At 59.4% G+C, this 16,497-nt stretch overlaps 3 protein-coding genes across 3 annotated transcripts; 1 reads left to right on the forward strand and 2 right to left on the reverse strand.

Annotated features, from left to right (window-relative positions):
• Positions 1-965: 965 nt before the first annotated feature.
• On the reverse strand, positions 966-6,277 carry JDV02_009232 (uncharacterized protein). The gene is made up of 3 exons (XM_047990883.1): positions 4,171-6,277; positions 3,520-4,113; positions 966-3,469 (listed from the first exon to the last, which is right to left on the reverse strand). The coding sequence occupies exons 1-3, from the start codon at positions 5,080-5,082 to the stop codon at positions 1,634-1,636; spliced, it is 3,342 nt and encodes a 1,113-aa protein (XP_047846893.1). The 5' UTR covers positions 5,083-6,277; the 3' UTR covers positions 966-1,633.
• Positions 6,278-9,756: 3,479 nt separating this feature from the next.
• Positions 9,757-12,658, reverse strand: GWT1 (Glucosaminyl phosphatidylinositol (GlcN-PI) nositol acylation protein). Its single transcript, XM_047990884.1, has 2 exons — positions 12,426-12,658; positions 9,757-12,359 (listed from the first exon to the last, which is right to left on the reverse strand). Exons 1-2 carry the CDS (start codon positions 12,525-12,527, stop codon positions 10,974-10,976), a joined length of 1,488 nt encoding a protein of 495 aa, XP_047846894.1. The 5' UTR covers positions 12,528-12,658; the 3' UTR covers positions 9,757-10,973.
• A 223-nt stretch (positions 12,659-12,881) lies between these two features.
• Positions 12,882-14,651, forward strand: JDV02_009234 (uncharacterized protein). Its single transcript, XM_047990885.1, has 2 exons — positions 12,882-14,302; positions 14,362-14,651. The coding sequence occupies exons 1-2, from the start codon at positions 13,405-13,407 to the stop codon at positions 14,562-14,564; spliced, it is 1,101 nt and encodes a 366-aa protein (XP_047846895.1). The 5' UTR covers positions 12,882-13,404; the 3' UTR covers positions 14,565-14,651.
• Positions 14,652-16,497: the final 1,846 nt, after the last annotated feature.

The raw sequence follows: 16,497 nt of genomic DNA on the forward strand, positions 1-16,497 counted from the left end.
GAGCACGATGCCATCCCATCACCCCGCTCACTCTATTGTTCGACGACTCCACCCAAAACGGCGTGCCAATGTCTTTTTATTTGTCTGGGCACCTGAATTCCCAAGTACTAACTTAGTACTAATCGTCCTAAAGGTATAGTGGTACTCGTTGCCGCGCCGACTTGAGCACTTCAGCCCAGCTCCGACTGTCCATGAATTAAACGACAACACAAACCCGCATCACCAACCTGCCTTGGCCTGCCGACCCGGGTCCGGGAACCAACTTGGGAATAAACATGGGTGCATGCAAGCCCGTGCGTGCACCTGTCTGTGACTGTGCACAATGACTCGACAGCCAGCCAGCCAGCGACCGCCAAAGCCAGCAGCAACTCACCTAGTCACACATCCAGCCAACCAACCAGCCCGTCCACCCACTAATAACGCAGCGCCTCACAGCGGCCCCATTCGAGAGGGACGGGCGACACGACGTGGACATCCAACGTGCAAAGGGGGGGGGGGGGGGCGAGTCAAACAAGGGCAAGCATCATCGCGGAGCAATTTTTGGTCTGGAGAATCTCGGAATCCCTGCCATCCATGACCGTGAGGACGCGCGACGCACTGCGGCGCTGCTGCTGCTGCTGCTCGTCTAGCCATCTGTCTCTATCCAGGGTAGTCGAGGAAAAGCAGTGCGCGTCGCCAACCAGGCACAGAGAAACAAACGCACACACACATCCATCACCGGGGCCATGACGTAGCCGTGCGTCTGCATCAAGATGTCGGCTTTCGCTGCCGAAACACTGACTCTCGGAGTCTTGCCGGCTGTCTCGTCTTGAGGCTCCCACTGCCCGCCATGCCGCAGCACCGGTTGACGCTTTTCAAGCACACGCTTCTCGAGGCCGCGGCCGCTAGCTGCGTCAATGCGGACACAATCACCATCACGAGTGAGAGGCACGTCTGGTTCCCCCATTCTCAAAGTTGATCAATTTCTCTCCCTCTCTGCCCCCTACCCCTCAAGAGTTTCAGCCAGCAGGGACATGCCATGCCGAATCCCGGCCTCCACCACCGCCGCTCAAAGTCGCACCCCAGCCGCCGCCGCCGCCACCACCACCACAATGCTTATGCTCACAGAGTATTCACACATAAATTTATACCACCAGATACAACCCCTCCGGCTCTGGGCTATGCTGCGACGCTTGCCCATGCTCAGCAAAGTGCCTCCAGACCCCCTTTGTGGCCCTCCCACGAGGGCGGCTTTGCTATGAAGTGACCTTCAGATCAAACTGGCATTTGCGCCAAAGAAAAACATGAACAAAGGAAAAAACACGAAAGGAAAATATACGAACGCATTAGGTCTTCCCAACGCGCTGCGTTCTCGGCGCTGGAGGGGAGATTCGATAGCATCGGCCGTGACGGAAAGACAAGATTAAGCGTGCTGATAGGGCTGAGTGCCGGGTGCGCTCGTAGCCCGAGAGTCAAGAGGCGGCCGTCAGTTGTCGGGTACTGCATCGTCGACGGGTGACGGCGCAGAGCCCTCAACCTGTTGAGCAACTCCACCGCCCCCTCCAGCAGCGTTTCGCCAACGGCGGCAATGCCAGTCTGGCATGTCTCGCATCAAGGGTATGTTTGAGAGAAAAGCAAGTCGCCTATGCTGGGGTTACCGATCGTCCCCTCCTCTGGCCTTGCCTCGTCTCCGGAAAAAGTCCATTACCCGCTTGGCAGCCCCGCTGCTGCCTTCGTGGCCGCGATAGTCGCCCTGGTCGTACGCGTCGGTAAATCGCTTGTGGTTTTTCTGCAGAACCCCTCGGTTCCCACGGCTGGTCCCAACTCGCCGCCCATCGTCGCCTTCGGAATCTGTGTAGCCGTGTCGGTAGGAGCCCATCTGGGGTTCCGTTGGTGGCCGGCGCATGTCCACAGACGACTCGGAAGCGCTGTTGAAGTGGGAGCCTGTCTGCATATATTGCGGAACGGCGTTTGGTCTTCTTCCGTCAGACCGGTACCGCTGGTGGTAGGCGGGACTCGCGTTTGCCCTCTCTTGGGGCGGCGCGTTGTTGTCATACATGTTGTCGAAAAAAGGCGAACTCCCTCTCGCGTCCTCAGGGGCGGTCACGCTCCTCGGCAGATCCACGCGGGGCGCCTGTATCGGCAGGTCTTGCTGAGAGTCCATGTCGGCGGGTGGAGTCTCCGAGTAGTCTTTGCCGAGGCCAATGGACTTGAGCGAGAAGGATGCCGGAAGCAGGGAGAAGCGTCGACGATCCTTCTTCTCGCCGGAACCCTGCGAACCCGTCATGCTGCCGCTGCGCTTCTTTCCGAGACCAAGAGAGAACGAGCGACGCGAGGCACGAGATTCCACAGATGGTCTAGAGACAGGTTCTTCGGCCTGAGGCATAGCGTTAGACATGCTGACGGGGGGATACCTCTTGGCTTTCTCGGCTTGCGACTCCGGGCGTTTCTTATTCTTGCCGCCGAACACGGATCCGCTGCGACCCAGAAGTTTTGAACCAATGTCGCCGATGGTGCTCGACCTCTTGTGGCCGCGGACCTCGTTGCCGCGGGTCTCGTGGAAGCCAGTCATCTTGGCGAATTTGGGGGGAACCCTCACACTGGGATGACCCGTGCTCCCGTCGTCGCCCTCGGCGTTGGTCGGCTGCTGGATGCGCCCTTGAACGTTCGTGTCGGCGATCGTGGGCGGTACTAGCTGCCCGTAATTGCCACGCGACTGCAGGCCCATGGACGCACCGGATTGCATCGAGCCTCCGGTCTGGGGTCTCGCTCCTGCAAATGCATTGTCGGAAATGGCCCGCGTGTCTCGCGTGTGACGCGGTATGCCCGTGTTGTGAGAGCTCGGCGGTCTCCTCGACTGGTGTGAGGCCCTCGCATAGCCGTCGGCAGATGCTGGAGGGTCCTGAGGCAGAGGCTTGTCTCTGGGCGATGTCTTTTGCACGTCCCCATATTCTGCGGAGGCGGGCGCGGCGGTCGGATCGGCTCCGCGTTGTGTTTGTGTCGTCGGCGCCACATACTCGACCTGCACAGTCCGACGCTTGGCATCCTTGGGTGTGCGATACGCAGGCTCGATGTCCTGGTCAATCTTGGCGTGCGCCTTGGCCAGACCTCCGACCGGCGTAGGTGGCGCTGGCTTGTGTTTCGGCGTCTCTCGCACAGACGCGCTCCGCTCAATCGAGGGCTGCTCGGTGAACTCCTGGGGAGACGATGCGTTCTGCACTTCGGAAGGCAAAGTTGTGGAGCTGGTGATGAACTCGACGACATGGGCGTACTCGCTCAGCCAGCTATGCCGTGCAACCTCGAACAGGTCGGCCCGCTTGCGCGGGTTCGGGACGAGGATTCGCCGTAAAAGGTCGCGCGCATGAGGGGTGACGTACTCAGGGAACGTCAATGGGGTCGAAACAATGTACTTGTATAAAAGATTAATGTTGTCGCCTTCCGGATTCGCTGGGTCGTCGTCAAAGGGCAGGTAGCCTGCCAACATCGCATACTGCCAAGACGTTAGCCAGTCAAGGCGAATTGACGAGAATTCAAACTCACCAGGATAACACCGCAGCTCCAAACATCAACCTTCCTTCCAGTATAAAGAGAATCGCTCACGACAAGCTCGGGCGCGGCATAACAAGGGCTGCCACAGCTCGTTTGCATCAGGTCACCCTTGCGCATGCCATTGGCCTTGACCTTGTCCAGGCCCAACCTCTTCACGAACTCGCGATCCGTGAGATTGAGCTCCTCCTCGTCGGTCAGATCTTCGTTTGGGTCGAAGGTGTTGGCGAAACCAAAGTCTGTGATGATGATGTTCCGATGGCGGTCCAACAAGAGGTTCTCTAGCTTCAGGTCGCGATGCACGATTCCCTTCTTGTGTAAGTAGCCCACACCGGACACGAGCTGGGAGAACAGACGCCGCGCGGAGTTGTCTTTCAGGTATCGATGGTTCAAGATGTAGTCGAACAGCTCGCCGCCCGACGCGTATTCGAGGATGATGCCAATGTATCTGTCGGTCTCTATCATGTCTATTAACCGAACAATGTTGGGGTGCTGCACGCCGCGCAAAATGGTGACTTCGCGTCTAATCTTGCTGAGGCGAGAAGGGTTGCTGCCGACTGTGTCACGCTTGATGAGTTTGATGGCCACCTGTTGCCGTCTGTTAGCCCTGCTCACGACCGCCTTCACAGAGCCCGAAGGACGTACCTGAACGCTGCTGTCCTGTTTCCAGCCAAGTTTGACCTTGCCGAATTCACCCTCGCCGATGGTGTTGCCCAGAATGAAGTCACCAAACTTTGACGTTCCCTTGTGACTTCGGCTGTGATCGTGCCTACTGCGACCGCCCCGTCGCTGTTCTTCTGGTGCAGGGGCTTCGGCAGACATGTTTACTGTCGGGGCGGGTGCCGCCTCGCCGTCATGCGAAGTCGAGCCATGGTACGTCGCTCGGGCCTCGCGAGTGCTGGGCTCTTCGGCGTTGGAGGTGGCCCGCATCAAGTTCTCACTGGCTTCGCGAGGCTGTCTTGATGAGGAAGCCGGATTTGTTCTTATGGACATCGAGAGGTCGACAGGGCGGTCTTCGCGACTGCTCGGCGGTCGCGCGCCGGCATCATGGGGTGCATGGGAGTTGACAGCTCGCTTGGTCCGTTGGCTGTCGGCCTGGCCATTAGCATCGCCCCGGGAACCACTTCGCGAGGATTCGTGTTGGGCGTGTCTCTGGGCGGCCACGGCGGCCCCGTCGGTGGTAGCGTGATCCCTCCTGGAGCTCGTCGGCTGGTGGGCCGAGGACGAGGTTCGGGGAGGGGCGACAGGAGGCATGTTGGACATGCGGTCAGCGGTCGAGGGCCGATGGTGAGAAGCGGAACCGGTGGCGTGAGCGGTGCGAGGCGGGCGCGAGACGGCGGTCAGGTCGGGCGAGGCAGAGGGGGCGTGCCCGCTCGTCTTGCGGGACGGAGGGCGCCTCGAAGATGGTGGTGATGCGGTTGCTGTCTGATTGGCATGATAAGCCTCTCGATTTGGGGAAGAGTGCGGCGTCGAGTACTGGCGGGCGGAGGGAGAGGGCAAGGGGGGTGACGCCAATGCAGTTGGTTGGCGGGCAGCTGTTTGTAGCGCAGCCGACATCTTCCTCGCGTCGACGCAATCGGGCCTGCGACGGGGACAGTGACAGGCCGTTGGCGGCCGTGTTGGCAGAGGCAGTCCACGCTCGCTTGTTCAAGTGCAGGCGGACCGGTGAGATCGAATTGGAGGACACGAGGTTGTTGACGGCTGAGAGGCGGGCGCAGCAGTCAGCGGGAAACAGCTCCGACCAGGCAAGCGGTGACAAAAGGGTGGCAGCGGCGTTGGGGGGGGTGCGGCCTCGCCAAAACAGGCCTTGGCAGCGTCCAGCTGGAGGAGCGCACGCGCACCGACGGCACCATACGGGCAGCCCAGGCAGACACCTCAGACCGGAGCACCTCTGTCTGGCCACACACCACAGCAACGCCCAGCTGCCAGGCCGGGGTTCAGAGAGGCGGCGACGCGACAGGAAACAAGGGGCCGAAAAAGAAAAACGCCGCCGTGCCGAGCAAGGGTGCACAGGATGACCGTACGCAGTGACGAGGCGCGCGCACGGCAATCAGGAACAGAGAGCGTCGAGGTGGCCAAACGGGGGGGAGTTTCAAAACGTACCAACTCTGCAAGCAGGCCAACAACGCCCTATCGCATGGTCCCGAGAGGCCGGCGAGCAGCGAGATTCGCGTGTGCTGACGACGAGGCGACGTAGTGGTCCGGGAAACCGTCGCGACCGAGGCGCTGAGCAGACGACGTCTTGGATTGGATGCACACACGCGCGACCGACACCCAGTCAATCAGTCCGTCCGCAAGGTCACTCTAGGCTCGGGCTGGATGCAGGCAGGCAAGCCGGCCTTATGCAGGCTCGACGTGCAGGTGGAGAGGCTCTAAGACGCGGCCGGGCGGGCGGGCGGACGGCTTGGAGCGGGCCCAACAACGACAGACTCGGTCCCGTTTTGCGAGGTCGCGACGCGATGTTGTCGGCGGCGAGATAGTGCCTGTTTGACCTTTTGATAGGTTTGCTGCGCGCGCCGTCGGTCCAGCTCTCCGCGGGAGGGGGAGGGAGACGAAGGTAGAGAAGGAAGAAGAGGAGGAGGAGGATGATGATGATGAGGAGCAGGAGAAGAGGCGGCCGGGGCGGGCGGCTGGGTGGCTGCTGCTATTGCTGGTACTGTTGCTGGGTCCAGGCGGGGCGTTCAGTCGCTGCTCAATTACGGCCTCGCGGCCTCCTGAGCGCAGCAGGAGGACGCGCGAAAGGGGGGGGGGGCTCTGGCCAGCAGGCGGCGGTTTCGAGACGGTTGATGCGGATGTTGCACAACGGCGCGGCCGAGGCGTTGAGGAGAGATGCAAGACGAAGAGGAGGGTCCGCCGCATGAAGAGGGAAAGGAGACGGTCGGTTCAGCGTGGGCGCTGCGAGGGAGCAACGGATGGATGGATGGATGCCCGGAGCAGACCTAGGCGATGCATGGAAGGCAGGGCAACCTGGGCTGGGGTGGGCTGGACAAGGGCAGCAGAACACAGCACACATTCAGCTTCTGCCCAGGTTCCGCCAGGTTTGGAGCTGCTGCTAGCACAACCGCCAGGTACGGCGGGGGTTGCGAGATGCAGCACCTGCCCTAGGTACCGTGGCTTACCTGTACCAGTACCCGGGGTCTCTCACTGCTACAGAAGGGCCCGGTCCATGTTCTGTGTCAACGGGCACCCCGCGCGATAGTACTTGGTACTATTATTCGAATTACTGGACGCAACCCTGCATGCAGGACATTGAGCGAGTTTACGGCCAGGCTGAAGAGCCAGCGCCGAGCTAGGGACAGACAGCAGGCCGCCGGCCGACTCGACTTGGAGTCGAGATTGATGAGGTTAATGGGGGAGGGGGGGGGGGGGGCCATGGAGCCCCAAGAATCCACCTGCTGTACTTCGTTACTGCTCACTGACTTACTAACGTTACTACCCACCCCCGGGCAGCTCATCAGCAGCACCAGGAGCTCCAACAACAATTGGATGTGCGCCCGCCCGCCCCGGGTGCCTGGTGGATCCGCGGCGCTAGCCCAGTGGACGCCGCCAGTGGTGGGGGAACACACTCGAGGGAGTCAAGCGTGGCACAGGTCCTGGCGGGGGGAGCCGGTACCTGCCCGTCGCGTCCACCCCAGGTCGAGACGCGCGCCCCGGTTCAGGGGCCAAGCGGCGTCCGCGCGTGGCGGCGGTACAAGGGCGGGCGCTCGGCGGCAGGTACTGCGGTATGTTCGTACGTGCGCCCCGAGAGACGACGACGGTGACGACGACGTTGATGAGACTCTTTCTTTGGCTGTGTTTGGGTCCAACAAATTGGATTTCGCAGCTGGTGACCTACCCACGGCCACAACCACCCATCGCCCGCCCGCCCGCTCGCCCGCGCCAAATTACATACACGGTGCCGACAAAGGGCGTCGTTTCGTTTTCGGTACGGCCGTTGCGGCTGCTGTACGTTTGTACGTTCGTACGTACTTACAAAGGACAAGGCCGGATGGAGAGGGCACTGGCTGGCGGCGATGGTGCCTGCTTGCTTGCTTGCCGTCTTGCATTATCGTCAGTCGTCCTCATCAACATCACCACTACCACCACCACCACCACCACCACCACAATCATCACCACCCACCAAACCCAGAGCGGTGTGGGCTTGCGATGATGCCCTTTGCTTTCCAAAGCTTGTCGCGGCTGTCAAACGACAAAAGGGACCACCGCTCTGACGGATTGGATTGCCCCCCCCGGCCGGCGCGGCCACGCAAGCAGGGTGTGGCCGGTGCGCCGGCTGGTCTCAGCTTGGACGCTTCCTGGCCACTTGCTGAAGCCAGGCCCGGCCCCGGCGGGTCAGCGAAGAGCCTTTCAGTTTGCGTCGGCGCAAGGGAGCGTTCGCCCAGCCAAGGTTCCTAGACCTCTAGTAGTAATACGGAGTACAATAAGTGGTATTATACGTTGTACGAATTGTTCCCGGTAACGCAGTACGTGGTACATGCAGCACTGTGCCTTGCTTATTAGTATGAAGTATGACTTGCTCCCTTGGTGGTACAACGCGCCGCACGCATTTCGTCATTCCCTTGCCGTGCAGGCCCGGTCGGTCGGCAGCTTGATGCAGCGACGGGCGCGATGGATGGAGCAGCCAAGGCGGTCCCGTCATCTGCCCTGCGCAAGGATGACCCGGGACAGGGGAGGGGGGGACACGACCCCTGGACCGAGTGCGTAGTTCTATACAAAGCATTGCTAATGACTTGGGAGGCTATAACGCTCCCCCTTCGTACCTGTAGTACGTACTAATAACACAACCCAGGGCGGAGTCTGCACGATTGACACGGGGGAGGCACAAAGTGCGCGCGCGACGACGGCGACGACGACGATCACGACGATACGTAACAGCGGGCACTAGCAGGGAGGAACCATCACAACAACAATAACAAAGGGAAAAAAAAAGGGACACCACCCACCCAAATTTCGCCGACAGCCGACGACGCACGACAACAATCAAGGACAGCACGAGGACAGCAGCAGCAAATGTGCGGCTCCCTTCTTCAGCGTCGCCGCCGCGTCCCCCCCGCCCCCCTGATGCGCCAATGCCACGTTGACGCAGGGCAGCATGCGCCAGAGCGTTAGGCCGGACGCGATCAAGCGGCCAGCAGCAACCCCCCCCCCCCCCCGGCCCAGAAAGCTTGCGTTTCTCGAGGGCGAACGAACGAACAGCTGCCCCGACTTGGCCCCCCCCCCGGTTCAGTCACGATGGGTAGCGGCGGTGGTGTCTGTTTGGGCTCCCTCCTGTCTGTCTGCACGTCCGTCCGTTCGTCGGTTGAGTATCTGGTCGCCGCCACATGGAACACTCCTGAGTGACATACCCTGCTTATTAGCTTTCCCCATGCAAAGAGCCCGTGCAATCGACGTAAGCAAAAGCTCGAGCCATGTCATCCATCCGTGCCCGCCCGTGTCGTCATCCCTCTTGTTGCTCCCCAGAGCGCCGCGCATCGCATCGCATCACATCGCATCGCGTTCCCTCATGCCCCCCGTTCCCCTGTCCGCCCTGCGTCCTGTGCGGTCCCCCCCTTCGGAGACCCAACAACAACAACAGGTCAGCATCAATTCGAATACGTACGTACTTTGTAGCAGCAACCTTCGCGTCTTGCTCCTCTCTTTTTTTGCGTGAATGTTCCGGGCTTCCCTTCCTTTTGAGTCGTCGTCGTCGCATCCTAAATCATTCTCCGTGCGTCTGCAGTTTGCGCGCTAACGCTTCCCCGATTTCGATGATGCCTGTCTCACATGTCTGGGACAACTGCATTAGACTACCAGTGCGTGACCACCACCGCCCCCGGCCGCCACCCATTGTTGCTGCTGCCGACGCAGATATTACTAGTACAGTACTGTACGCACGGGAGAGACTCGTCGGTGCGAGTCAAGAGGTAGGGAGAGTAAGAAAGACTCGGCAGTAGCCAGACATCTTTGTTTGAAAGCGGGAGGTACACACATACAGACTGTACACGCCCAGTCATAGATCTGTAGTGGTTGTTGTTGCTGCTGCTGTTGTTGTTGTTTTCACCCGGGCGGCTAACAAACCCCATCAACCTATCACTTCTCAATCTGTGCTGTACAGTAAGTAAACTGTATCACTCGATGTCCTTGAAGATTCGCCCCATATTCTCCGGGCCAAGATCGCTTGGCATGTACAGCACATGTTACGAAAGTACGAAAGTATATTCGCACAAGAACCCAGCTCTCAGCTCGCAATCCGGCGGTTGTATGTAGCTTGTCTGTCTGCCTGTCGTTCGCACATGCAAGTTCATTCTGGCCTGCAATCTCGCGTCCGCTTTCCTGGTGGCGGTGGTGGTGGTGCCCGTCGTGGTCATGGTGGTGCTGCCGGCGGCGGCTCCGTCACAAGCAGCGCAGCGCAGCACCGTCCTCCATTCCGAGACATGTGCTCGAGGCATGTGAGACCCCCCCTCTCTCCGCCGATTGATCATGGCCACAAGGTTACGTACAAAGACGTACGGAAAGCACTCCATCGTACCCCAATTTCCACCGCCCCGACGGCGTGCGTGCATGAACCTCGCACGTCAGCCCAACCCACCGCGCGCATGTATGTGCATGTATATATGCCAATAACTACATGCACACACACACACACGCCCGCGCGGCGCACAACCACGTCTGCACATGGGCCCGGCAGCCGTAGGCTGTAGCGCAAACGGGTTCCTCGTATTGGAAATACTCTGGCCGTGAGCCGCGACACCACGCTACAGACGCTCCTCCGCCAAGCAGCGGGCCATCGTGAGCCCGTCGCGCACACCGAAGCGGTCAGAGGAGGTGGCGCAGACAAGGGCAACCCCCCCCCCCCCTCTTCCCGAGGCATTGACGTCCGGAAATGAGCGCCGTCCCACGCCTTGGCTTGGACCGTCCCATCCTTTTTTTTTATTTGTTTATTTTCTAGCCCTTCCTGATGTTATCCCGGGCGCAAGGCTGACGATCGTGCTCAGATCTGACCAGGGGGGGCCATTGTGCTGGGCCTGCTTGCGTTTGCTCATGGCCCTGCTTAGCGGCTGCGGAGGGCCTGACCAGACGCCAGCGTTCGATACGAGTCAGATCGCGTTTCAAGGCTTTGGATTGTTCTCCAGACGGCGGCGGCGTGGTTCAGCTAGTACGTAGTACAAAGCGCGAGTCCACGTCTTGTTTCTTTTAATGGAGATTGACATCATCCAGTCTCATGCGAACACCCACCAGGCATTACGCCTGCAAAACATACCATTGCCAAGCATTAAACACGTGGGGCTGTTCTCGCTATAAGTGCTCCCTCCTATAATGCCTTGCTCGCCGGCATTTCGGGCTCAATACCATGTTCGTCATGGCATGAGAAGAGAGCATGTCAAAGCAACCTGACTGACTCAGGACTGTGTCGCGTCCGCCGTGTCGCGTCCCGCGAGGCGCGTTCAACCTTTGGTGACGCTTCTCAGCTACAATTTGATCGAGATGTTGTACGCGTCCAGCGCGACGGCGACACCCGTTACCGTCGCTGTGTACCCAAGTAGTATGGCCATGGTCATGATGGGCGTCGCCTCGAGCGTGCGAAACGTCATGTTCACCAGACCAGTCAGCAGGTTGGCAAGCAGGAACACCGCCAGGCCGTTGCGGTTGAAGGCGCGCAGCACGCGGCTCGTTGCCGCTTCGTAGGCCTCCTTCTCCGTCTTGGGGTCCGCCGCGTTGTAGACTGCGGGGAAGAAGACGGTGTCAATGCAGCAAAATGCCAGTATCTGCACAGAGTTGAAGGCAGCCACCCACAGCACGTACGGCAGGTTGGCCAACCGGCGGGACACGCTCAGGCCAAGCCCGTACGAGTAGCTCGTTGACAGCCAGTACAGCGCCGTCCAGATGCCTGCCCACACGGCCATGGTCATGAGGAGAGTGTTGCGCTGCATGCCCGCGCTGGCATTGCTCCTGGGGTTGATGTTCCGCGGAATGATGAACATGCCCAAGTCCTGTCCCGCCAAGAAGATGGCCAGGTATCCAAGAAAGCTAAAGATGCCCTCCCTGTTCATGGATATCAGGTTTGTCCGCGGAGCAATGAGGATATACGCCTTGAGGTCGGTGTTCTCGAGGAGCACCTGATAGATGCCGCCCACCAAGAGGGACAAGACGGCGTATGAGGGGACGATTCTGAGCGCGGCCTGACACGCCGCCACAAAGGGTGGGAGGAAGCCGAGTGTGAAAAAGAAGTTCCAGTGCACGCCGTACTCAGTAACGTGCTCCGCATAGTCGAGCCCCTTGACGCTCAGCAGCCTAACGACTCCAAGCACCAGTAGGGGAACAGAGTGACGCGCAGAGTACAAGAGGCGTCGGTGCAGCGGTGTTGCACGGCCCGACAACCGCTCGCTCAACACGGGACGCGCTGCAACGACGCCGCTCGCAAAAACAAACGACCCGACCCCCATGTCCATGAGTGACGTGCCCCACGTCTCGACCTTGGCAAACCGTCGCGGGAAGAGGCGAAAGTCTACCGCCAAGATGGCTACGCAGGTCGCGACCATCATGCAGCCACGATACGTCGTGAGGAATGGTTTCAACGGCAGAGCCGAGAGGTGCTTAGAGCCGGCCTTGGACTCGGCCGATGGCGGGACCTTGGGCTTCTTTTTCCTCGCGCCCGTATTCGGAGGAAGCATGTATACCAGAGCAATCGGAGCGACGAGAAGGAGATTGAGGAGTAGCGGAGTGCTCGAGTAGAGCGTCGTGGCGAGGAGGAAGGCGCCGACATTGAGGCCGAAGTCGACGACGAAGCCTATCGGAGAGTAAGGCTTGAAGAAGGACTGCCGCGACTGCAGAACGGACCACAGCAGCACCGCTACCTGCGGGTAAAGGGTCAGCATCTCCGCGCCAGTGACGTGCAGTTCGTGGGATCGAGGGACACGCACTGCCGCGACGGCCGTGACATGGTTGATTTCGGACACGGGGCCGCCGGAGAGGTTGGAGACAAAGTCCTCCTTCTGCTGCTTGTAGCTCGTCGCATTAGACATTATTGCCGTCCGAGGGGAGATTGCGCTCTTTTCATGGCATGGCAGGGCGGAAGAGCGCGCAGGTAGCTCGGCGTGGGGAGGACCAGCGGCTCTAGCGAGAGGAAGAGGACACTTGGAGGTTGTTGTGAAGCTCCATCAGTGTGGGCGTGTGCGAGCGATCTGGGGAAGTTCCCATGTGGATATCCGCGGCTGGGAGCTTCGGCCAATCACGAGCAGTCCTACGTCTGTACGTCAAGGGTCTATTATTTGACGGAAGCACATCATCATCACTATCATCATCATCATTGTGGTTGTTGTTCTGCTTTGACCGTTTCTTCGAATCGATTTGATTTGCTCAGATGAGGAAACCTACTACCTAGAGTGAGGCCCGATTCCGTCGCATCTCTTTGATGACGAGCGAGCCGTGGATTAACTCCGCATTTGCCGAGGTGCAAAGATCCCTTTGTTGTCGTCAACCCGTGTTGGGCGACGTTCGAGTTTGCCCCTCTCCGTCCAGCCGCCGTCCTTTTCATCCTTTGTAGAAGCGCGGAATGAGTCTGGAGTCAGAGAGCGGCCAAAGCGTGCGAGCCCGCGGGAAATATTGGCTTGCTTTCCTTTATTTGTCATGGCGTTCCTTTGCGCCGCCAACGTGTTGTCGTCGCCAATGACGGCCTGCCCGAAGTGAGGCTGCAGGCGTCAAAGAGTCGCCGGCATGACGGGGGCGCTCGGGACCGAGGTGACTTACGAGATGACTTTGTGAGCCGACTTAAAGACTGGCTGCGTACATATGTCCTTGTCTTAGCGATAACCCCTCGTTGTCGAAAGCGGGCCGTATACGCCTTGGTCTTGCTCCCCCTGCGCCACTTCAACCATTGCCAATAGTTGTTGACAAGTCGCCATGATCCTCGGGAGTCAGTCAAAGCCTAGGCCGTCCGTGGGCCTCATACATACCGGAGCCTTTACTCTCAAGGCAGCCTCGTACCGCCGAGATAGTGCACTACAGGACGAGGTCTTTTGGTCGCCTGGGCCGGCCCGGAGTGGTCCATCGACGACGTCCCGTGAACACGATAATGACTCCGTCATGCAAGACAAAAGTCCCGTCGCAATAACTAAATATGAAGCATCAGAGTCAGCTGCCACAATCAGCCCTACATCTCCTGATCACCCTCGATCAGAGCCATCACTTACCCTACCCCGGATCGAGGACCTCCACGTACAGGACAAGGGGTCGGACGACCTCGCACAACAGACGCCCATCATCGCCAGCCCTATGGCAGCCGGCACGCTAGCATATCGCAGAAGACAAGTCGTCAAGCCCTTGACGGCGTCCGCCCGGAACCTGTACTTCCAGCGCTTCCGCGAGGGCCTCTGGCGTCGAGGCTCGCAGGACTTTGGCAACTGCGAGCACGCGGATGTCTTCGTGTCGGCGGCCGAACTTCGCCGGCTGTCCGGTGCCACCAACGGTGACGTGGCGGCAGACAAGAGCCAGCTGTCTGTCCGCGTGGTCATTCATTCCAAGGACCGGAGCCCGCGCGGCCTGAAGCGAGAGTTTGACCTGGTCTCGCTTCGTGCCACAATTCCCGAGCCGCTGGCGTCACCGCGCTCGCCCAACTTTGATCGCGCATCGCTCCTTTCCGTCCTCGATAGCGACGGGGCAACCTCGCCTTGTGAGTCGCCGGTTCTACCCCCGGCGCCAGGCCGCGTGAGCGACGAGAGGAAAGACTCCTCGCAACGCGGCCCAGGGCCACCGGCGGACCGGCGTCATCATTGTGCGGGATGGAGACCTGTACCTATGCGTGAGTACCTCTTTCAGTCAACGGTGAAAAGGGGTGAATGCATGGCTGACGCGTAGCAGACCTCCAATATGCACGATCCCATCTCCCCGTCCTGGCGGCCATCATGATGTCAGAGCAGGTGCGGAAGGGAGACGTGATAGAGCTTCCCTTGCCGCACCCGCGGGCGTGGGCCGAGACTGTGGCTTTCGTGTACACTGGCGAGGAGGAGCTTTTGACCGAGCACGTTAAGCGAAATATCGTGTATCTGGGCGGGAAGGTGTGAGGGCCATGCGCAGGTCGATACGACGTCATGTCACTCTAATACTTTGAAGACCACAGACTCTACATTCCGGGACTTGTTCTGTTTTCAATGCAAGGATCATCGTAACAAGTCAATGGTTGCCCGGGGTTGCAAGGCAGTCGGTTCGCTGCCTTTCTGCAGCAAACAATGGCCAGCCTCCCTCAATTGTCGAGCCACGAGTCTTACTCACGGCGATTTAGAGGCATTTCCCTCGCATCTTTTGCAAATCTTGGGCAACACCTGCGAGGAAAATGCCTCTCAACAGCCGTGAGTAAGCCATCGGTTGCATCCGTGGACGCACACCTGAATGTCATCCTGCACCCGTCACGGGTCGTCAGCTGCAGTGAGGCTACTAGGATCAGTTCAGAGCAAAAGCTTTAGAGTTACACTCGTCTCAATTGGCGCAAGGTGGACGCAGAGCGTTGAGTAAGCCCTGCATTCATCGTACAAGCCCAACTACCTGAGGTCATTGGCCGTCCGCGCCACTGGTTGGCTCAAGGAAGAGGAACTGTACATATGTCACGGATCAGCAGAACGATCCAGGCCCCTTTTCATGTTGCGTGACGACCATTTGACCCGGACACACGTTCCGCTGTCCAGGGGCCAAAAGTACAGGTAAACCTTGGGCAGGTGAGGGTATCCTGGTCCAAGGTAACACAGAGCCTGACGGACGTGCTCCTATTACATGTGACTGCAGGGCTGGGCCGGGCCGCAACGCCAGGCACGACACACGGTGCCCAGCGACATAGTTCTGCCCTCATTACGGAGTACTCGTGCTTTATTTCTTGCGACTGCTCGCATGTCAATTCCCATAGCGGGAGTGTGCATGGGCTTGCGTGGACTGACGCACGAGGGTGGCCACATGCGCCTCACGCGCAGGAGGAAAGTGGAAACGAAGACAACTCGTATATTGGCGTTGCCTGCAACGAGAGTTGCCCTGGACAGTCTGGTCTCGTTTCGTCTTCTGCCGTGTAGACCCCAATGGAGACGCCATGAGTATACGGAGTACAGGAGGGTGTGATGCCTCTGCTGCGTTATATGCAAGACATACTCTCCTGTCCCCCCACATTTTACGGATCGTGGCGCCTCATGCATCTGCATGTGTGTGCGTGTGGATGTGTTTGTATGCCTTGTGGGGGAAGGGGAGAGAGGAGACATGTCTGCCCTCCTGTCTGCAGCTGTACCCTTCGGATCGGCTTTTCAGGGGACGTATGGGCCATTCTCATGGCTTGTCATGTAATGCTCTCTTTGAGTGCAGAAGGACAGGACGGTGATTCTTGGCTCTATGCCTGCCACCCTGTTAACAGCTTGCAATGAATGCCCATGTCGGCGTGAGGGCGAGTCTTCTTGTCGCTCCCTTGCTTTGACACCAGAGGCTAAATGCGGCCGTCGTTATGTCGATGACGTCTCCCTGTCGTGGTCTTCTAGAAGGCCGGATTCACGGAAGAGGGAGGGAAGAGGGCTTGCGACGGTGCGTGTGGCGGATCTACGCTGCATCCCCGGTTCATAGAAGACGACATTTATCGTGCACACAGGTGCAGGACAGCACGTACGGAGTACGCAGACGTGATTGACGAAGCAAAGCAAGCTGCCTCGTGGTTACTCGTGATTCTCTTGCGCAGAGTTGCGTTAGGCCATAGCACACATGTCGTCGAAGCAGGCAGATGGCAGGTGAAGACAAAAACGCTAAAGAGCGTGGCCTGCGAGAAGCGCCTGTTAGTTGCTGACTCGTCACATCGCCGCCCCCGCCTAGGCTGCCTGCACGCCCCTGGGGTCCCTCGTTCTTGTGGGACGGACATGCTGCATGTCTCACCTGAGGTATCCTTGTGTGGCAGGGCGTCGCTGGCCAGGATTCTCAGAACGGGCGCTCCGGTCCGCATCGATACTCTGCACGATACGAATTATTCGAGTGCGA

This window comes from Purpureocillium takamizusanense, chromosome 9 (genome assembly GCF_022605165.1).
Source record: "Purpureocillium takamizusanense chromosome 9, complete sequence".
NCBI lineage: Eukaryota > Fungi > Ascomycota > Sordariomycetes > Hypocreales > Ophiocordycipitaceae > Purpureocillium > Purpureocillium takamizusanense.

Coding starts and splice junctions, on each gene's coding strand:
- JDV02_009232 (XM_047990883.1), bottom strand. CDS start 5,082: ATGTCGGCTGCGCTACAAACAGCTGCCCGCCAACCAACTGCATTGGCG. Junction 4,114..4,170: donor AACAGGACAGCAGCGTTCAG/GTACGTCCTTCG, acceptor AGACGGCAACAG/GTGGCCATCAAACTCATCAA. Junction 3,470..3,519: donor GGAGCTGCGGTGTTATCCTG/GTGAGTTTGAAT, acceptor ACGTCTTGGCAG/TATGCGATGTTGGCAGGCTA.
- GWT1 (XM_047990884.1), bottom strand. CDS start 12,527: ATGTCTAATGCGACGAGCTACAAGCAGCAGAAGGAGGACTTTGTCTCC. Junction 12,360..12,425: donor ATGTCACGGCCGTCGCGGCA/GTGCGTGTCCCT, acceptor CTTTACCCGCAG/GTAGCGGTGCTGCTGTGGTC.
- JDV02_009234 (XM_047990885.1), top strand. CDS start 13,405: ATGATCCTCGGGAGTCAGTCAAAGCCTAGGCCGTCCGTGGGCCTCATA. Junction 14,303..14,361: donor ATGGAGACCTGTACCTATGC/GTGAGTACCTCT, acceptor GACGCGTAGCAG/ACCTCCAATATGCACGATCC.